The sequence below is a fragment of the Anolis sagrei genome, chromosome 2 (genome assembly GCF_037176765.1).
Source record: "Anolis sagrei isolate rAnoSag1 chromosome 2, rAnoSag1.mat, whole genome shotgun sequence".
In the NCBI taxonomy this organism is placed as follows: domain Eukaryota; kingdom Metazoa; phylum Chordata; class Lepidosauria; order Squamata; family Dactyloidae; genus Anolis; species Anolis sagrei.
This window is the reverse complement of record NC_090022.1, coordinates 24,955,715-24,975,851: the sequence shown is the minus strand read 5'-3', so window position 1 is coordinate 24,975,851 and position 20,137 is coordinate 24,955,715. Positions and strand designations below refer to the sequence as shown.

The 20,137-nt window shown below is 44.4% G+C and overlaps 1 protein-coding gene across 1 annotated transcript; it reads right to left on the bottom strand.

Annotated features, from left to right (window-relative positions):
• Positions 1 to 1,442: 1,442 nt before the first annotated feature.
• Positions 1,443 to 20,137, bottom strand: LOC132765099 (zinc finger protein 692). The gene is made up of 12 exons (XM_060759279.2): positions 19,915 to 20,137; positions 17,001 to 17,206; positions 16,044 to 16,075; positions 13,368 to 13,907; positions 12,448 to 12,502; positions 10,382 to 10,552; positions 9,671 to 9,799; positions 7,737 to 7,799; positions 7,165 to 7,243; positions 6,285 to 6,399; positions 5,348 to 5,447; positions 1,443 to 3,907 (listed from the first exon to the last, which is right to left on the bottom strand). Exons 2-12 carry the CDS (start codon positions 17,189 to 17,191, stop codon positions 3,604 to 3,606), a joined length of 1,779 nt encoding a protein of 592 aa, XP_060615262.2. The 5' UTR covers positions 17,192 to 17,206; positions 19,915 to 20,137; the 3' UTR covers positions 1,443 to 3,603.

The window sequence follows — 20,137 nt, the reverse complement described above, 5'->3', positions numbered from 1 at the left end:
ATTATATTACATTCTACCAGAAAAAGCAAACAAACAGACAAAATACAAAATTTGTGAGTTTGGTAGTTGACTAAATGTCCTTTGACCAGTATCTGGCCACTTGGGAGTGTTTCTGGTATTGCCGCAAGGAGGTCCTCCATTGTGCATGTGGCAGGGCTCAGGGTGCATTGCAGCAGGTGGTCAGTGGTTTGCTCCTCTCCACACTCGCATGTCAAGGATTCCACTTTGTAGCCCCATTTCTGAAGGTTGGCTCTGCATCTTGAGGTGCCAGAGCGCAGTCTGTTCAGTGCCTTCCAAGTTGCCCAGTCTTCTATGCGCCCAGGGGGTAGTCTCTCATTTGGTATCAGCCATTGGTTGAGGTTCTGGGTTTGAGCCTGCCACTTTTGGACTCTCGCTTGCTGAGGTGTTCCAGCGAGTGTCTCTGTAGATCTTAGAAAACTATGTCTAGATTTAAGTCGTTGGCGTGCTGGCTGATACCCAAACAGAGGATGAGCTGGAGATGTCTCTGCCTTGGTCCTTTCACTATTTTTTTTTATATATTTTTATTAAGCTTTTTAAACATACAAATATAAAAGAATCTTGGGAGTACGAGGGAGGGAGTGGGAGGGGAGGGGGGGTATTGGGTACATTCACTCCTTCGCACAATCACTCCTGGTGTCCTTCATCCATTCTGGTGCCATTTATCTCTTCTTTCATCCCATGCGGGGAGGGGGGGGGAGTGGGGAAGGGAAGTTGGTGTGACAGGGGAGTAAGAACTTCCCGATTAGTCTGAGCATTTGGTATATATAAATTTTCTTTGTATCTCGAACATTAGTCCATGTCTTCGTCTTTTTTTTTTTTTTAAAAACAGTGTTGAACATTTTTTACTTTTAGGCCTTTCTATTCTTAAAGTAGTTCAGGAAACTGTCCCAGTTCGTGTTTTTCCTCTTGTCATTATCTTTAGAGAGTCTTTGAGTCAGTAGGTCCATATTCATCAGGTCATATACTTTCATGATCCAATGCTCTAGTGTTGGTAACTCATTAGTTTTCCATAGTTGCGCCAGTTTTATTCTGGCCGCTGTAGAGAGATAGAAATTTTTTTTGTTTTCGTTGAGATCTAGTCCTTTCACTATTGACTGCTACTTCCCGGCGGATATCAGGTGGTGCAATACCGGCTAAGCAGTGTAATTTCTCCAGTGGTGTAGGGCGCAGACACCCCGTGATAATGCGGCATGTCTCATTAAGAGCCACATCTACTGTTTTAGTGTGGTGAGATGTGTTCCACACTGGGCATGCGTACTCAGCAGCAGAGTAGCACAAGGGCTGGCTGACAAAAGTAAACAACTCGTGAACGGTTTCAGAAGCTGTAAGGAGCCTAGTGGTGAAGGCTAAGTATTATATTAATGGCACACATAATTTAAAAGCTGTGTAAATGAAACAGCAGGAACAGATAGCAATGAACAGCCAGATCAGGATGTATTTAATGCAGAAACAAATCCAGAGTGTTCAAAATGTAGTTACCTGAGAATTCCAACTTCAATAAAAAACACACATAGAGACCAAAGCTAGTCCTTTTGGAAACCACAAGGACTAGAGAATTGCTACTTGCTTTAACTTTGAAAATTGGTGGGCAAAAGTCAATGCCAAGGTTTGCGAGGGGAAGGGACTAAAGTGCCCTGAACAACTTCTGGGACAACTCTCCAGAAGGGTTTGCCAGCTTGCCATGGCTAGCAACATTATGTAAAAATAAGTACTCACAAAAGTTGTATAATTTATAGAAAAAAAATGCAAAATCCAGCCATTCACTGGCACAGAATACTTAATCCAAAGGACTTCCAAGCTCCGACCTCGGTTGTGTAATGAAGCATGTGCTTTGTACAAGCAAAGGTCCTCTGTCCTCTCTGTATTAGGAGACCCCCGGAAGCGCAATGGGTTAAACCATTGTGTCGGCAGGACTGCTGACCAAAAGGTCGGCGGTTTGATCAGGGAGTGGGGTGAGCTCCCATCTGTCAGCTCCAGCTTCCCATGCGAGGACATGAGAGAAGCCTCCCACAGGAGGAGGCTTCTGGGTGTCCCCTGGGCAACGTCTTTGCAGACGGCCAATTCTCTCACACCAGAAGCAACTTGCAGTTTCTCAAGTTGCTCCTGACAAGAAAAAAATATCTCCGTATTCAGCAAGTGCACTCTCCGGGAAGAGGGATTTTGTCCAAGAAGAAATGGATCAGGGTAACAAATGGAAAAAGAAGGAAGTCTGGCCTTGTGGAACTGCTGGACCTTGGAAGGTCCTCAGCTGCGATTGGCCAAAAAGCAACCACAGGGTGCTACTTTCAGCTAAATCTAGAACAGTGAAAGGCCAAATGTGGGTGCTTCTAGAACTCACATGACAAATGCAAGGCCTGCGGGCAAAATCCAGCTCGCCACATCATTTCACGTGGCACTCAAGGCTTCCAATGCAAGGGCAATATAGTTTTGTTTATACAGCCGTACAATTACAAACAACCCTTTAAAGCACTGTTTCTCAACCTTCCTAATGTCGTGACCCCTTAATACATTTCCTCATGTTGTAGTGACCCCCAATCATAAAATTATTTTCATTGCTACTTCATAACTGTAATTGTGCTACTGTTATGAATTGTAATGTAAATATCTGAAAAACACGATGTATTTTCATTCACTGGATCAGATTTGGCACAAATAACCAACACGCCCAAATTTTAATATTGGTGGGGCTGGAAGGGGTTAATTTTGTCATTTGGGAGTTGTAGTTGCTGGGATTTATAGTTCACCTACAATAAATAAACATTTTAACTCCAGCAATGATGGAATTGAACCAAACTTGGGAAAAAAGAACTCCCATGACCAACAGAAAATACTGGAAGAATCTGGTGGGCATTGACCTTGAGTTTGGGAGTTGTAGTTTACCTACATCAGAGAGCACTGTGAACTCAGAGAGCACTGTGATCCAGATGATGGATCTGGGCCAAATTTGGCACAAATACTTAATATCCCCAAATGTGAACACTGGTGGAGTTTCGGGAAAATAGACCTTGACATGTGGGAGTTGTAGTTGCTGGGATTTATAGTTCACCTACAATCAAGTAGCATTCTGAACCCCACCAATGAGAGAATTGGGCCAAATTTTCCACACAGAACCCACATGACCAACAGAAAATACCATGTTTCCTGTTGGTCTTTGGCGACCCCTCTGACACCCCCTCGCGACCCCCCTCCAGGGGTCCCGACCCTTAGGTTGAGAAACACTGCTTTAAAAACTGATGTGGCCCTCGATGAAAATGAGTTTGACATCCCTGCTCTAGAAGCAGATCCTTAGTCACATTGTAGTCTGGATGGAAGCATGGCAAAACACAGGCCTCCAGAAATGAGGTCAGATAAGTGCAGAAACATCTCTCCAATGCTGGGACTGACTGAGCTGAGTGAAGGAATGTGGTTGGAGGGACTGTGCTTTGGGGATCATGGCCTTCACACCCGTTCAACTCTGCAAATTGGGCAGTTTTCATCTTGCTGGTACTTTAGCCGGGCGGAAGACCCCAGACCCCTTCTCTGTTGCAAATGGGATTTGCCAGGAATCCCATGCCACTCCTTCCCCTTGATTTGGACCAGCCGTCATTCTATAATGACTGTGATGGCAAGGGGGGAGTGTCCTGTCCTCTCCCGCACGTCTCTAGGTGGGACCCGTCCAGAGTTTTCGACCTGCTCCATAGCCAGTGGCTGGCCCATTATGGACTGAGGAGGCCCAGTCACTGCTTCTGGGTGGCTCTTGCTTTTGTGGGCAGCAACGTTGTCTTTCTTCTCAAACTTCTTGCCACAGAGGTCACAGGAAAACTGGTAAAAGGAGTCGGCGTCGTGCTTCTTCATGTGCCAATTCAAGGAGGCTTTCTGGCGGCAGGTGAACCCGCAAATCTCACATCTGCGTGGGGAAAAAAGGAAAGGAGGAGGGGCTTGACTACAACCAACTGAGGGATGAAATAAATGGTGGGTGAAAGATGCATGGTCCAACCTTCCCCTTCTGCGCATACACGCAAACTTGTAAAGAACAGGTTGGAAATTTGCAGCCTGGGGACCACATGTATCTCCACAGCCTACCTGTTTGTTTTTATTTTTTTAAGTGCTCCAAACCCTTACAGAAGGCACTGGAGGTTAAAGTAGGAGACTGGAGCCCTTAACAATACCCTGAAAGTCCCCTAACCATATTGATCTTGGATTGCGTGGTTTTAATAATGTTATAATCTTTATATGAATTTAAATTCATGTTTCTGCTGCAGGCATCCCCTGTTTTTTGGACATTCTGCTGTTTCGACAGAATATTCTGCATTTTCAACCCCTGGTTTGCTCTTTTGACCAATGTGGCTGCTTTTTCAGTACACAGTTTTTTCTCAGTTAACCTGGGGCTATCTGGTGTTTATTCTTGAATTTGCTAGCTAATGGAAACCTGGGTTCCATTTTTCAACCAATTCAATTTTCTAACAGTGATCTGGTCCCTTACCCATGAAATAAAAGGGGCTCCTGTATATATTTATGAAGATTAGGAAGAGCTGAGGAGGAGACTGTTGTAGATCAGCCACCAGAGGATGATGGTTTAATTGAAGATTGTGAGCTTTCCTGTGGCACAAAGTGATGGGCTCTCAAGTCTGGGAAATTATGGTTCTCTCAATGAGGAAACCGGCTCGGAAAGTGCAGGCCCTCAAGGCATTCATGGGAGTCAGAAGTAGCAACAGCAGATAAGAAATCAAGTGAAGAGCTGAGTGATAAGGAGGGTTTCCAGGGGAACCCACCTGTAGCTATGAAGATCAAGAAGGCTTTGTTTACAAATCAGAGTCAAAAATAGATTTATGTTGTTTAGACAGATTACGTGGGAAAGTTGTGAAGGAAATTCATGGGAAACGGAATGATTTCATGGGTGTTTATTAAACAAGTTGTTTACTTTAAGGTAAGTTGAGGCAATGCTGCGTTAGAGTGAGAAGCTAAGCCTGATTTCTCTTGTTCCTAGTTCAAGTAAAGCTTTGATTTTGGATTTAAGATATACTGAAGTTTTTTATGTTCCTGGTCTTGTATTCCCGTTCAAGTTTTATTAGTTATACTTTCTTTATTGTGGACTGATGCTGTATCTGTGATTTTTGGCTCTTTTTGGACTTTATCACCTCTGGAACTTGATGAGACATTTGGATTATTGTTGGATTATCACTTGTTGCTAAACCTTTTTGGATTATACATCTTCCTTTCTTATTCCTGATTTTTCTATGTTTTTTTCTATGTTTGTACAATAAATTGCTTATATTTATGGACTCTTGTGTGGTGTAGTGGTCACAGGTGTTTCCAGGCCTGGAGTGCAAGAGAGACTAATACTTACTGTAAAGGTTTTTCTCCAGTGTGGATTCGTCTATGGATAATTAAGTTGCTGCTTGTCCGGAAGGAGCGGGCACAAAACTCACAGATGTAGTCACGTTTATCTGCAAGTTCAAGGAGATGGGGAAAGAAGTCAACCCACTGGTTATTTTGAGTTGGACGTAACAGATTGCATGGCAAAATTATCACAATATTTTTTCTTCAAAATAATCAAGTCAGAACTCCTGTTTTTAATCATCTTTAAAGAGATAACACTATATTACATGATTTTCATTCCTGGGTTATAAATGGCATTTCCTAATTGATTCTATCATGAAAACACGGAACAAGTTTGTGGGACATTCTGCAGCACATTTTGTTTTTCAGTGAACATCTCGAGTTTCAATCAATTCAACATAGTTTGTAGCAGCCACAAAAATGAAGTTTCTGGAGTAGAACAACTACTTTCAAAGTACATAATGCACAATTAAATAGGAAATAACACTTTCAAATCAGGAACAGAAAAAAAAATTCTAATTTTGTTACATAGAGTAATTGTATTAGTCTGTTGAGCTCCCTCTATCAGCTCCAGCTCCTCATGCGGGGACGTGAGAGAAGCCTCCCACAAGGATGTTAAAACATCACAAACATCCGGGCGTCCTCTGGGCAACGTCCTTCCAGACGGCCAATTCTCTCACACCAGAAGCAACTTGCAGTTTCTCAAGTTGCTCCTGACATGACCAAAAGAAATTAATGGAAAGGGAATGAAAATTGAGTTTTCCCCTTTAAGACTTAACCAATTTATTTCAGCAAAACATTTTGTGCCTTACAGCTCAGTTCTTTGGGTGTAAGAATGGGAGGAAACCTGTATAAAAGCTGAGAAAGGCAGCCCAGAGAAGGGGTCATGGCAAAATGAGAGGCTCAGAAGGTATGAATGTGACTCCAGGGCTTGGCATGCTCACCACTATGAAGTTTCTCATGTTCCTTGAGGTGTTTCTTGAAGTTGAAGGACTTGCCGCAGCTGGGGTCTGAACAGGTGAAGGTTTTTTGGTGAACATGCTGGTATTTCTTGTGGTGCTGGGGAAGGAATGATAACAATAACAATAATACTTTATTTGTATTCCACCTTAACTCCCCGAGGGGACTCAAGGTGGATTCCAGCATACACAAAGGCAAACATCCAATGCCTAGAAACAACAACACAGAGATACATAGATAAAGGTAAAGGCTTCCCCTTTCATCTCTGGGGTGGGGGATGCTCATTTCCATTTCTAAGCCAAAGAGCCTACATTGTCCGTAGACATCTCCTAGGTAATGACTGCATGGAGCACTGTTTACCTTCCCGCCAAGACGGTACCTATTGATCTATTTACATTTGCTAGGTTGGCAGAAGTTGGGGCTAACAGTGGGAACTCACCCTTTCCGCAGATTCAAACCACCAACCTTCCAATCAGCCAGTTCAACAGCGTAGCGGTTTCACCCACTGCAGCACTGCAGCCCAAATTGTTCACTTCAGGCTGAACAATTAACACTAATTTCTCTGATTTTAATTTCTCAGAGTCCATTCATTTTAAGTACTAGCTAAGGCTGTCTTGTTTTAGGTCTTGGAGTAATACTCTGGAGACCAGAGTTGGAAACTTCACTTGGTAATTAGGAAGAACTTCCTGTGAGAGCTGTTCAGCAGTGGAACTCTCTGCCACGCAGTGTGGTGGAGGGTCCTTCTTTGGAAGCTTTTAAACAGAGGCTGGATGGCCATCTGTCAGGGGTGCTTTGAATAACCATTCAAATAACCATTTTGAGTAACCATTCAAATTTCCTTTTTGCCACTACTTTGTCCCTTACATTCAAGTATTGCCGGTTGGAGAAAATCTTCCCACAGCCATCGTAGTCACAAAGGAGAATCTCTCGTTTAGCTGCCTTCCTGAAAAAAAAAAAATAACAGAAGAAGAAAGAAAAGGAAAAAGGAAGAGACAGTTAAAACTTCCTGCTCCAAATATCACAACAGAATTATAAGATTATGTAACAATACTTTGGCAGTAAACGATGCAGAATTGAACATGCAGAGCTCTGGGAAAAAGTCTAGAGCAGTGTTTCTCAACCTGTGGTTCTCCAGGTATTTTGGCCTACAACTCTCAGAAATCCCAACCAGTTTACCAGCTGTTAGGATTTCTGGGAGTTGCAAAGACCAAAACATCTGGGACTCACAGGTTGAGAAACACTGGTATAGAGCTGGCCACTGAACCGCTTTAGGGGAAAAGAAGATTTGGTCAGATTTGTCCAGTGCTGATCAAGTATTTTTAAAGCATGTATTGCTAAAGCAAAAATGGGTGAGCATTTGTTGATTTTAGATATGAACAGTTATGTCAGTTATGAAAATGCCTTGTCGGGTTGAAATGCCAAGGAGTGGTGCCCACCTGATTCGCTTTGGACCAATCTGGGCCACATCTTCGTCATTAGGCTGTATCCGCCTCTTCAAGCTGTACGGGAAGAAAAGATGTTTGGTCAAGAATATAGCAAAGGAAACCCTCTCCTCCAAAAGGGCCTTTTGCCTGCAGTTATGATAACAATGGGAATAGAGCTTGGGCATGTTACTATCTCAGGGCCTAAATACCCTAAAAGTGGCAAATACTTTCTCATCTTGGAAGCTAAAGATTAGTACTTGGATGATGGATCCTTAAGGAATACCAGGTGCTATATATTTCAGAGAAAAGCCATGGAAATATGAAAAAACCCTCCTGAATGAGAGATGTTTGTCATTGAAATATGTTGCCTTGGAGTTCTGTGGAGTCTCTCTTTAAACAGAGTCTGGATGGCTATCTGTTGGGAATGTTCCGATTGTGTATTCCTGCATGGCATAATATGGCTCTCAGAGCTACTCCTCATAGGGATTGGCTTCCAGACCGTTTACCATTTTAGTTACCCTCTTCTGAACATGCTTCAGTTTGTGATGCCCAGAACCGAATGGAATATTTATTTATTTATTATTATTTATTCCAAGTGAGATCTGACCAAAGCAGAATGGAGTGGGACTATTACTTCTTTGTGGGCCAAGTTTTAGCACAGCGGGTTAAACCGCCAACTGCAGAAAATCTTGTCAATCGAAGTTCAAGTCCGGGTTGGGGTGAGCTCCCACCCGTCAGCCCAGATTCTGCTCACCTAGCAGTTCAAAAAAAGTAATGTGAGTAGATAAATAGGTACTGCTTTGGCAGGGAGGTAATAAAAGGTGCCCATGCAGACATGATGGCAATTCAATTGGGAGAGAGTCTAAAGACAACAAAGCTCCTCGGCATGTAAGATGGAGCGACAGCACCCCCATGGCCGGAGTCGAGCACAGCCTCCAAATGCCAGAGATGGAAAAAGATGGGAAGCCTTTACCTGTTTATGTACTGTCTGTCTGTTAACTGTATAACGGAATTGAATGTTTGCGGTATATGTGTACTGTAATCCGCCCTGAGATAGGGCAGAATATAGAATCATAGAATAATAGAGTTGGAAGAGACCTCGTAGGCCATTCAGTCCAACCCTCCTGCCAAGAAGCAGGAAAATCGCATTCAAATAATAATAATAATAATAATAATAATAATAATAATAATAACTAGCTGTATCCGCCATGCGTTGTTGTGGCCAACCTTCCTTCCCTCTTTCTCTCCTTTTTTCTTTCTTTCCATCCTTCTTTCCTTCCTTCCCTCTTTTTCTTTTCCTTCTTCTTTCTTCCTTCTCTACCTGTTTCTTTTTCTCGCTTCATCTGCTCTTTGGTTCCATCCTTCCGTGTCTCCTTCCTTCCCTCCCTATTTCTCTCTTTTGTTCCTTCTCTCCTTCCTTCCCTCTTTCACTTTTTTATTTCCTTCTCTTCTTCCTTCTCTACCTTTATTTCTTTCCTTCTCTCCTTCTTTCTCTCCTTCCTTCTCTACCCTTCTTTCTTCCCTTCCCTTCCTCCCTCCCTTCCTTCCTTCCTTCCTTCTTTCCTTCTTTCTTTCCTTCCTTCCTTCCTTCCCCCTTTCTGTGTATGTGTTTTGTGTGTCTATATGCATATATGTGTGTATATATGTGTGTTTGTGTTTATATATGTGGTTTTGCGCATGTGTTGTGATGTATTTTTGGGTTTTTTTTGCTTTTTAAGTCCCTTCCGCTCTGTTTTTCAGTGTTTTTATGAGTGATGGTCACTTGTTGGCCTGATAGGGGTATTGTGTCCAAATTTGGTGTCAACTCTTCCAGTAGATTTTGAGTTATGTTAATCTCACAAACGAACATTACATTTATATTTATATATTTTATTATTATTATTAAAATCTGATTTTGTCTCTCCCACTGCCTTCCTCACGTATTGACACCAAGCTTGCCCTCTCACCCCACTTCGCCAGTTTTGTCTGAAGAAAGGCCCTGGTTGGCGAGACACGTTTCACTCGTGGGTTGCTGCTGCTGCTCCTCTTCCGAAGGGCTCTTGCTGCCTTTGTGGTGTCGCTGCAGCTTTGAGTCCCTATGAGAAAAAGCAAGATGGGACACATGTTTGTGTATAAAAGCCTAATCCACCTGGAGAAACAGATGCATTGACTAAAACTAAAATGAGTAGCATTTACAAAGTGACAGCAAGCAAGGGTTATCACCATCTGCTTTACATGTGTTTGATAGAGGTAGGGGCATAAGGTGGAAATTGTTTCCTTACAATAGCAATTGTAATCCCCTGATCCAGGTCTGTATTTCATGTAGAGTAGCCCCTCCACTGTCATGGTGCTTAGTGAAGGTAGAAAAACTATGGTTATCTCATAGAATCCTAGAGTTGGAAGAGACCTCGTGGGCCATCCAGTCCAACCCCCTGGCAAGCAGCAGGAAAATCACATTCAAAGCACCACCGACAGATGGCTATCCAGCCTCTGTTTCAAAGCCTCCAAAGAAGGAGCCTTCACCACACTCCAGGGCAGAGAGTTCCACTGCTGAACAGCTCTCACGGCCAGGAAGTTCTTCCTAACGTTCAGGTGGAATCTCCTTTCTAGTAATAACTTACTGTTACCAAAAGACTTGTACTCCCAACCTTCTCTAGCCTCTTCCATAAACTCCGTACCTCTCTAGAGAAGGATAGTAATTCTCATCTCGCAAGTCATCTGCGTAGGCCAGGTTGTCTTCCTCTGCCAAATCATCTTCATCTCCTTCTTCATCTTCCCCTCCTCCTTGTCTTTGCTCCTCTGTTTGGTCTGGTAGCGACTCAGGCATCGCCTCCAGGGGAACTGAAGTGCTAAAAAGAGTCCCAGAAAGTGAGAGGAAGGGATGCAGAGTTTAAAAAAAAAAAAAACATCCATAGAATCACAGAATCTTAGAGTTGGAAAAGACCCCAAAGGTCATCCGGTCCAACCCCATTCTGCCATGCAGGAACACACAATCAAAGCACTCCAAACATACAATCATTGAGTTGGAAGGGAACTCATGGGCCATCCAGTCCAACCCCTTGCCAAGAAGCACGAAAACTGCATTCAAAGCACCCCTGACAGATGGCCATCCAGCCTCTTTTTAAAGGCCTCGAAAGAAGGAGCCTCCACTACACTCCTGGGCAGAGAGTTCCACTGCTGAACAGCCCTCACAGTGGAACACTCTGCCCCAGAGAGAGTTCTCTGCCTAAATACTTAAATAGAAGGAGATTCCATCATGCTCTGAGGCAGACTATTCCATTATCAAAGAGCTCTGTGTTACCTTTTCCAGCATTTTGAATCCATTGCTCCAAGCCTTAGTCTCTGGAGCAGTAGAAAACAAGTTTGCTGGGAGAGGATGGTTTGTCACTCACTGACTAGATGCATTCAGAGGCTATTTTTCTGTTTAATTGATGGGGAAGAAAATGTCAGTGGGATTGTGAATCTCGCTTGTGTTTAAGTCTGAACGATAATAAAGTAGTTACCAAGGTGTTGAAAAAGACAAAACAGTACATTATATAGTTCCATTAAACTTCAGACTTGAGTAATTTCAACTTCCTACTGACATAGGAACCCCCTACAGCTACTGAATATATCTTGAGGGAGAGTGGAACTCCTAGAATGATAAGAGTTGGAAGAAACCTCATGGGCCATCCAGTCCAAACCCCTGCAAAGAAGCAGGAACATCACATTCAAAGCACCCCTGACAGATGGCCATTCACCCTCTGTTTAAGAGCCTCCAAAGAAGGAGCCTCAACCTTGCCAGGAACCACCCTAGAAGCTCTTCAGAGGAAGAACAATCAGCCTGAGAGAATTAAGAGGGCAGCTATATCGCGAACAACTGGGATCTATAGCTGGGGTGACATTTAAAATCACTACACACTAGTCATGAGCTGGAATTTTGTCCCATTCGTTTGATTTGTGTTTCGTTTGATTTGTGTTTAGGATGGTGCAAAATGGAAACGCCTCTCCTGGAACGAAAATGCAATCAATACGAAAGGCAGACAGGAGTGGGTACTGGGTCAAAACCTGCTTTTCGGATCAATTACCTGGGGCCTGGCAGGGCCTGCAGCTGAGCTCCTTACCTGGCGTTCAGCTGCAGGCTCTGCCAGGCCCAGATGCATAGGCCCAAAGCCTGCACCCATAGGCCCAAAGTGCCTGGGTCTATGGGTACAGGCTTGGGGTCTACATATCCAGGCCCCGCAGGACCTACAGCTGAGCAAGGAGCGCTCCTTACGTGGTACTCGGCTGCACGCACCTGGCGCTTTGGGCCTATGTGTCCGGGCCTGGCAGGGCCTGCAGCCAAGCACCAAGTGAGGAGTGCTCCTTACTCGGTGCTTGGCTGCAGGCCCTGCCAGGCCCAGGTACATAGGTCCAAAGTGTCAAGGTGGCTGCAGCCATGTGCCGAGTAAGGAGCGCTCCTGTAGTAAGGAGCTGCACCTGTAGGCTCGGGCACTTTGGGTCCATGAGTGAAGTCCCCCCCCCCCCCCAATAATGGGCTGAAAGAAAACTCATCTTTCAGCCCTGAAAACAAAAAACAAATATCTGATCTCCCGATTTCAGGAGGCTCAGATGAAAACAGCTTTCACCGAAAGCCGGGACTTGAAACGGATCAAGGTAAGTCCCAAATGCACATGACTACTACACTACAGAGCAAGCTAGCTTGCTATCCACATCTGTAGACAGTTTTCAAAAAGCCAAAAAAGCAACCAGGGAATAAACTTACATTTCAGGTCCTGGGGATTCTGTTCTACCTGGAATTACTTCTTCAGCTGAAATGGCTGAAAGGGAAACCACACAACATATCAGATGAAGGTGAAAAGCCACAGACTGATCAACAGGATTTTATGTTTTGTAAATGAAGAGGTGACCAGCTCTTTCCCACCAACTACATGCAGTGTAATAATCAGAAACAGGATCTCTATTGTAATTCCTTCTTGCACAGGATATTGCTGATAGAATCATGGAAATGTCAGTCTATGGTTTCCAGTTGTTTCCAGTGGCTGCTGCCCAGTAAGGCAAAATGTCTATGCATTCTTACACTATTGCCAGGACTGTAAAGACTTGCGAATAAGAATCACTTATATATCTGTAACTCTAGGTTAATAAATTCCTAAAAATTCCTAACTACAATTGCAAATTGTATCCCATTCCTTTAGTACAGTTGTCTGTGACTTGTTAGTGGATTATTCCCAAAATATAAAATTAAAGGTTGCCACATTTGCAGTTGCAGCCCAAAAACTCCGAGCCAAATTAGTAAAGTCCACAGCGGAGGCTAGAAATGGAAATGGAGATAGTTTGAGATAATATAAATCAGACATTCATTATTGTTGAAGTCCAAAACATCCGGAGAGCACAAGTTTGCCCACGCCTAGTATATATGGTAGTTGGCCTTAAGGCTGCACTTAGGGGGCTAACTCTTTCCCAGCTCTCTTTTATTTGAAGTCAGGTCAGAGTGGCACACCTCACAGCCCAACACAAGAGTCGACAAAATGGCCCCTCATCCCTATTATTATTATTATTATTATTATTATTATTTACTTTTATTCTGCTTTTCTCCCACTATTGGGACTCAAAGCAGTGTCATCCCAAGGCAAGACCTCTCCAATCCCTTTGCCTCCTCCTGCAACCTGCCAGCCCCCTCACCTGTCTCCTCCATGCTGTGGCCACTCAGTGGTTCTGCCTCCTTGCCCAGGCCTTCTCTGCTGCTGGAAGACATGCACGCTGTCTTCTCTCTTTCTGCATTGCCCTCCCCATCCTCTCTGGAAGATGGTTCTGCTGCATCCACCGGACATGGCGAGTCAGAGGCAAGTGCTAAGGAAAAGGCATGGGCAGCTGCAGCCCTGCGGAGGGAACGCCGGCGTCGGATGGCTGGGGAGGGAGGGGGGCTGAGTCGGGAACTCACAGCTTTTTCCTCCTTCTCCTTCTCCTTGTCCCGGTCTGCTCCAGAGGTGGCTTTGCAGGGGGATGCCGTGCAGGTCTGTGGGGTGGGGGGTTTCCAAGAGAAGGTGTGGCCAGCCAGGCACTCCCAGAGCATGCCATCTGAGATGTCTTTGGGGTCCGGGATAGCAGACTTCATGTTAGGGATGAAGCCGCACTCTTGGCTGTGATTGTGGGATAGGACAACAAGGTGCTGCAGTGCGTCGGATGGAAAGGGATGGGGAGTGGTGTTGGAGCCATCCTGTCCTGGGACAAGAAAAAGGGAGAGACAGAGAGGGCGAGAGAATATAATCAGTATGAGACCTGGTACACCAAACTTCAACAGAAAACAAGATTTCCACAAATGAGTCTTTTCATCATCCCTATTCTTCTATAACCCCATAAGTATTGATTTAGCCCAATGGACAGCAAAACCCCAAAGAAGAGGCTCACCAATTGCTAAGTTCAGAAGGAGAGGGAGAACTAGAGATGAGCTGCCCTTTTCCCATTAGATAAATTAGTGGATTTTCAGATGAGAGCCAGTGTGGTGCAGTGTTCTGAGTATTGGACTATGATTCGAGTAGGTAAAGGTAAAGGTTTCCCCTTGACATTAAGTCTAGCCATGTCCGACTCTGAGGGGTGGTATTCATCTTCATTTCTAAGTCAAAGAGCCAGCATTGTATGTAGACACCTCCAAGGTCATGTGGCCGGCATGACTGCCAGAGTGGTACCTTTTGATCTACTCACATTTGAATGTTTTCGAACTGCTAGGTTGGCAGGAACTGGGCCAACAATGGGAGCTCACCCCGCTCTCCGGATTTGAACTGCCAACCTTTTGGTCAGCAAGTTCAGCAGCTAAGCAGTTTAACCTGCTGCACCACTGGGGGCTCCGTATGACTTGAGATCAGGGCTCAATTCCTGCTCAAATAATGGAAGCCCACTAGGTGATCTTGGGTGAGCCACACACGCTCAGCCCTAGAAAACCTTGTGGTATCACCTTAGGGGCACCATAAGCCAGAAATAACTTAGAGGCATAACAACAAAGAACATACTAGTACAAAATAGCTTAATTTAATGTCACACATTAAATTTCCCATAAATTATACATGATTTAGGGCTTATCTACATGATCCCAAAAGCCAAGATGTGCCAAGAATGGTTTTTCTTGTTGTCCCCATAGTGTACAGCAGCAAGTTCTGGTGGGTATAATGGGCTTTGTTTTTTGTTTATCTAAACAGTCTTTCAACAAAGCTAGGGAGTTCTCTGGAGTGTCCCATGCCTTCAGGGAAGACTGGTCTGATTCAGCCCAATCCTCTCATCCGATTGGGCTCATCGGTGCATGGAAAGATGTTGGATTGTCCTTGTGGCACTGTTGCCATTGCTTGTACGCAGCCACGGAGCTCCATCCAAGCTCCTAGCCATCACAGGCATCTCCGCTGAGGCCAGAACAGAGCCAGCAAGAAGGAGGGGGACAATCTTTCTTGCCGCGTCTCTTTCTAGCATCAGCAGAGGTGCCTGCAAGAGCCAGGAGTTCAGAAGCAGATTCATGGCCAATTAGATGTAGCAGTGGTACAGAGATGGTGAGATGTGGGCTTCCCAAATGGAGTGGATGCACTCAGGACATATCTAGACAACATTTGTGCCAAATATGGGGTCACTCTGTTGCAGATTTATGCCAGGGTAAATTTGATTTTTTCATTTCTCTTTCCCTTCCTCCAACTTTGATGCTTTAAAAAAAAAAACGATATGAAAGATGCTGTTTGATTTCTATATCTCCCTTCTTTCCATTTTATGCTATCACTCTGAGAACTACATAACAATTAAACAAATTTAATATAATACTTTTGAGATTCACCGGGAAGTCCTTCTCTCGGTGCCACCACCATCCCAAGTATGGTTGGTGGGGATGAGAGAGAGGGACTTCTTGGTGGTGGCCCCCCGGCTCTGGAATACCCTTCCTAGGGAGATTATGTTAGCTGCCAGTCTCAAAGCTTTCCGATCCAGTTTAAAAACATGGCTTTTTAAACACACCTTTGAGCTCAAATAGATTTTAAAGGCTAGTCTGAGGATTTAGTGTTGGCTTCACTTTGGAATTGGGTTCATTTATCACAAATAACTAATTTTACCTGCAGTTATAACTGTGTTTTATGCATTTTATTTTATTATGTGATTTATATGTGGGGGCGATGACATGTGTAGGTGATTGTAATTTCATGTTTTTTATTGTTTTCGGTTCTATGTATTGTTTATTTTATATGGGGCACTTTGGAGTGCTTTGTAAGCCGCACAGAATCCCTTCAGGGAGATGGTGGGGGGTATAAATATTATTATTATTATTATTATTATTATTATTCTAACAAAGGTCACTGTGTTAATTTCCAGTTAATTCGAAAGGACTCTTACCTGTTTTTACCACTGAGCTAGGCGAATTGTACCTATATGAGAAATGGCAGAGATGAAGAAGAAGAACATTTGGTTAGAAGTGCACTTGGTTAATGATAAGAGTATTTCTTATTGCTTGCAGCATACAAAACAATTTTAAGAACATAATGAGGGAGATACTAAGCAAAGACAGAAATTGATCTATATGTATACATAACTGCTCTGTTCATTTTGAGTGACATCATAATTCAAAATACGCTTGATGAATTGCCGCCAAATTTGGCCACAAGACACCTACTAACCCAAGGAGTGACCATTACTAAAAAAATTGATTTTCTCATTTGGGAGTTGTAGTTGCTGGGATTTATAGTTAACCTACACTCAAATAACATTCTGAACTTCACCAACGATGGAATTGAACCAAACTTGGCACACAGAAATCCCATGAGCAATAGTAAACACTAGAAGGGTTTGGTGGGCATTGACCTTGAGTTTTGGAGTTGTAGTTCACCTACATCCAGAGAGCACTGTGGCCTCAAACAATGAAGGATCTGGACCAAACTTGGCACGAATACTCAATATGCCCAAATGTGAAAACAGATGCAGTTTGGGAGAAATAAACCTTGACATTTGAGACCTGTAGTTACTGCGATTTATAGTTCACTTACAATCAAAGAGCATTCTGAACCTCACCAATGATAGAATTGGGTCAAAATTCCTATACAGAACCGCTATGACCAACAGAAAATACTGGTCTTTGTTAACAACTGGGGGACTCCACAAGTCCCACCTCCCTCTTAGAAGCAGAAATGGAAATTATGAATAGGAATTACAGATCCTCCAGATGTTGCTGGACTACAACTCCCAATGTTCCTCAACTAATTTGGCTAGTTACAGGCTGGTGCTGTAGTTCAACATGCTACTTTGGATTGAGGCAAAGGTAGCAATTCTCGGTTTACCTGCCACAGGTCCTCTCACCTGTCAAGCAAGTACTTGGCCAGCTGGGAGTGCAAGGAAAACCCCAGCTGCTCTTTGAGCCGGCACCATTGCTCCAAGTGGCTGCCGATACGGATCCGGCACTTGCCCCGCCTGGCATCCAGCTCCTTGCGTTTCTGCTTGCGGATGGTCTCCGAGGCCCGTTGGCGGCCCTGGCGCACATGCTCCATCATCTCAAAGCCACCGTGCTGGGAAGACAGGCAACCCAGTTAGGACCCCTTTTGTAATTCTTACTAAAAGGTATGTAGCGCAATGCTTCCTTTACAGTCAGTTATCCACATTCATTGGGGTTAGGACAGCCATGGGCCAACTTGGGCCCTGCAGGTGTTTTGGACTTCAACTCCCAGAATTCCCCAGGCTTCTTCCTTTTCCCCTCAGCTACTTAAGCGGATTGTGGGAGTTGAAGTCCAAAACACCTGCAGGGCCCAAGTTGGCCCATGCCTGAGCTAGTTTCACACCCATTTAACTGCCATGGCTTAATGTTATGGGATCATGGGAGTTGTAATGGAGCCCCCGGTGGCACAGTGGGTTAAACCCCTGAGCCGGCAGGACTGAAGACTGACAAGATGCAGGTTCAAATCCGGGGAGAGGTGGATGAGCTCCCTCTATCAGCTCCAGCTCCTCATGCGGGGACATGAGAGAAGCCTCCCACAAGGATGATAAAAACATCAAATCATCCAGGCGTCCCCTGGGCAACGTCCTTGCAGATGGCCAATTCTCTCACACCAGAAGTGACTTGCAGTTTCTCAAGTCGCTCCTGACACGACAAAAAAAGAAAGGGAGTTGTAGTTTCATAAGGTCTTCATCCTTCTCTGTCAAAGAGTGCTAGTGTCTCACCAAGTGATCGAGCTTAGAATTCCATTGTGTGAAACCACGTCAATCAAAGTGCTGTCAAACCACATTCATTTTACAACAAAGGGTGCACTCTATTTCAGCCACCCATGTGGATGGTTTTGACTTTCTGAGTATTTTGGATTCCAGAATTCAGGAATATCCAACTTGTATTGTCAAAGGCTTTCATGGTTAGAATCACTGGGTTGTTGTGTGTTTTCCAGGCTGTATGGCCATGTTCCAGAAGCATTCTCTCCTGACGTTTCGCCTGCATCTATGTCAGGCATCCTCAGAGGTTGTGAGATCTCAGCCTCTGAGGATGCCTGTCATACTTGTAATGGAAAAATCCATCAGAATGAAACAGCAAAATTTAAACACTTCAGGCCAGACAATTTTGGAGCATCTTAGATCCTGGAAAAGGGATGGTCAATCTGTAGTACAGGATCGCGGAAGGGTGCATCTAGACTCCATGATGACAACAATCTTGGACAGCAATGGCTCCCAAAGTGACCCATTTAAGGTGGAATAAGGTGTCAAACAGGGATGTGTTATTGCCCCAACCTTATTTTTCATCTTCATCGCTATGATACTTCATCTTGTTGATGGGAAGTTTCCCACCAGAGTGGAAATCATCTATCGGACAGATGGCAAGCTATTTAACCTAAGCAGACTGAAAGCCAAAACCAAGGCAACAACAACACCTGTTATAGAACTCCAATATGCTGATGACAACATTGTCTGTACGCATTAAGAAGAAGACCTACAAGTCACTCTAGACACCTTTGCATAAGCATACAAGAAGCTTAGCCTTTCATTGAACATTGGGAAAACCAAAGTGCTCTTCCAGCAGTCTACCAGCCAATCCCTCTCCAATGCCAGAAATACAGCTTAATGGTGTAACATTAGAAAATGTTGACCATTTCCGCTACCTTGGCAGCCATCTCTCCACAAAAGTCAACACTGACACTGAAATACAACACCGCCTGAACTCTGCGAGTGCAGCATTTTTCCAAATGAAGCAGAGAGGACTGGGACATCCGTAGGGATACCAAGGTGCTTGTTTATAAGTAAGTACTTACTTACTTGCTTGTTTATAAAGCCATTGTCCTCCTAACCCTGCTATACGCCTGTGAGACGTGGACTGTCTACAGACATCACATGCAACTCGTGGAACAATTCCATCAGCGTTGCCTCCTAAAAGTCCTGCAAATCTCTTGGAAAGACAGGCGGACAAACGTCAGCGTGCTGGAAGAAGCAAAGACCACCAGCATGTAAACGATGTTCCTCCGCCACCAACTCTGCTGGACTGGCCACATTGTCCGAATGCCCCATCGCCGTCTCTCAAAGCAGTTACTCTACTCCGAACTCAAGAACGGAAAACAAAATGTTGGTGGACAGGAAAAGAGATTGAAAGATGCTAATCTTAAAAACTGTGGCATAGACACCGAGATTGGGAAGCCCTTGAGTGCTCTAACTGGAGGTCAGCTGTGACCAGCAGTGCTGCAGAATTCAAAGAGGCACGAATGGAGGGCAAAAGGGAGAAACGTGCCAAGAGGAAGGAGCAACAAGTTAACCCTGACTGGGACCGCTTTTCACCTGGAAAATGATGCCCTGACTGCGGCAGAACATGCAGGTCAAGAATAGGGCTCAACAGTCACCTACTTACCCACCACCAAGACACCGAACTTGGAAGACAATCCTACTCGGACAACGAGAGATTGCCTAAGTAAGTAAATATCTGAGTCCACAGATAATGTGGGATTTTCTGCCTTGATATTCTGGGGTATAGATCCTGGAAAAGGGATGGTCGATCTGTAGTACGGGATCACAGAAGGATGCATCTACACTGTGGAATTAATGTGGGTTGACACCACTTCCACCGCAATGGAATCATGGGCTTTGTAGTATGGTGGGGAACCAGCATTCTTTGGCAGAGAAGGCTAGAGACCATGTCAAACTAATACTCTCAAGATCCCATAGGCACCCAGCAGAGACAAGTGCTGTCAAACTCCATTCATTCTACAGTGGAGAGAGTAAAGAGGAGGTTAAAAAGAGTTGTCCTTACAAAGCCAAGCTTGGAGAGGCGCGTCCCCCTTGCTCCTGGATCCTACACGTGTAAGAGGATGCAGACGATACCCATGACACGGGTTCACCGGCCAAAGATCCAAGGCTGCTTCATGCCACCGTGTGATTCATGGCTTGGGGTGATCTCTCCCCCTAGAAGACCACATCCGGGATGGAAAGACACTCTGTTGCAGCCCCGTTTGGGGAGCCAAGCGGCACAGGAA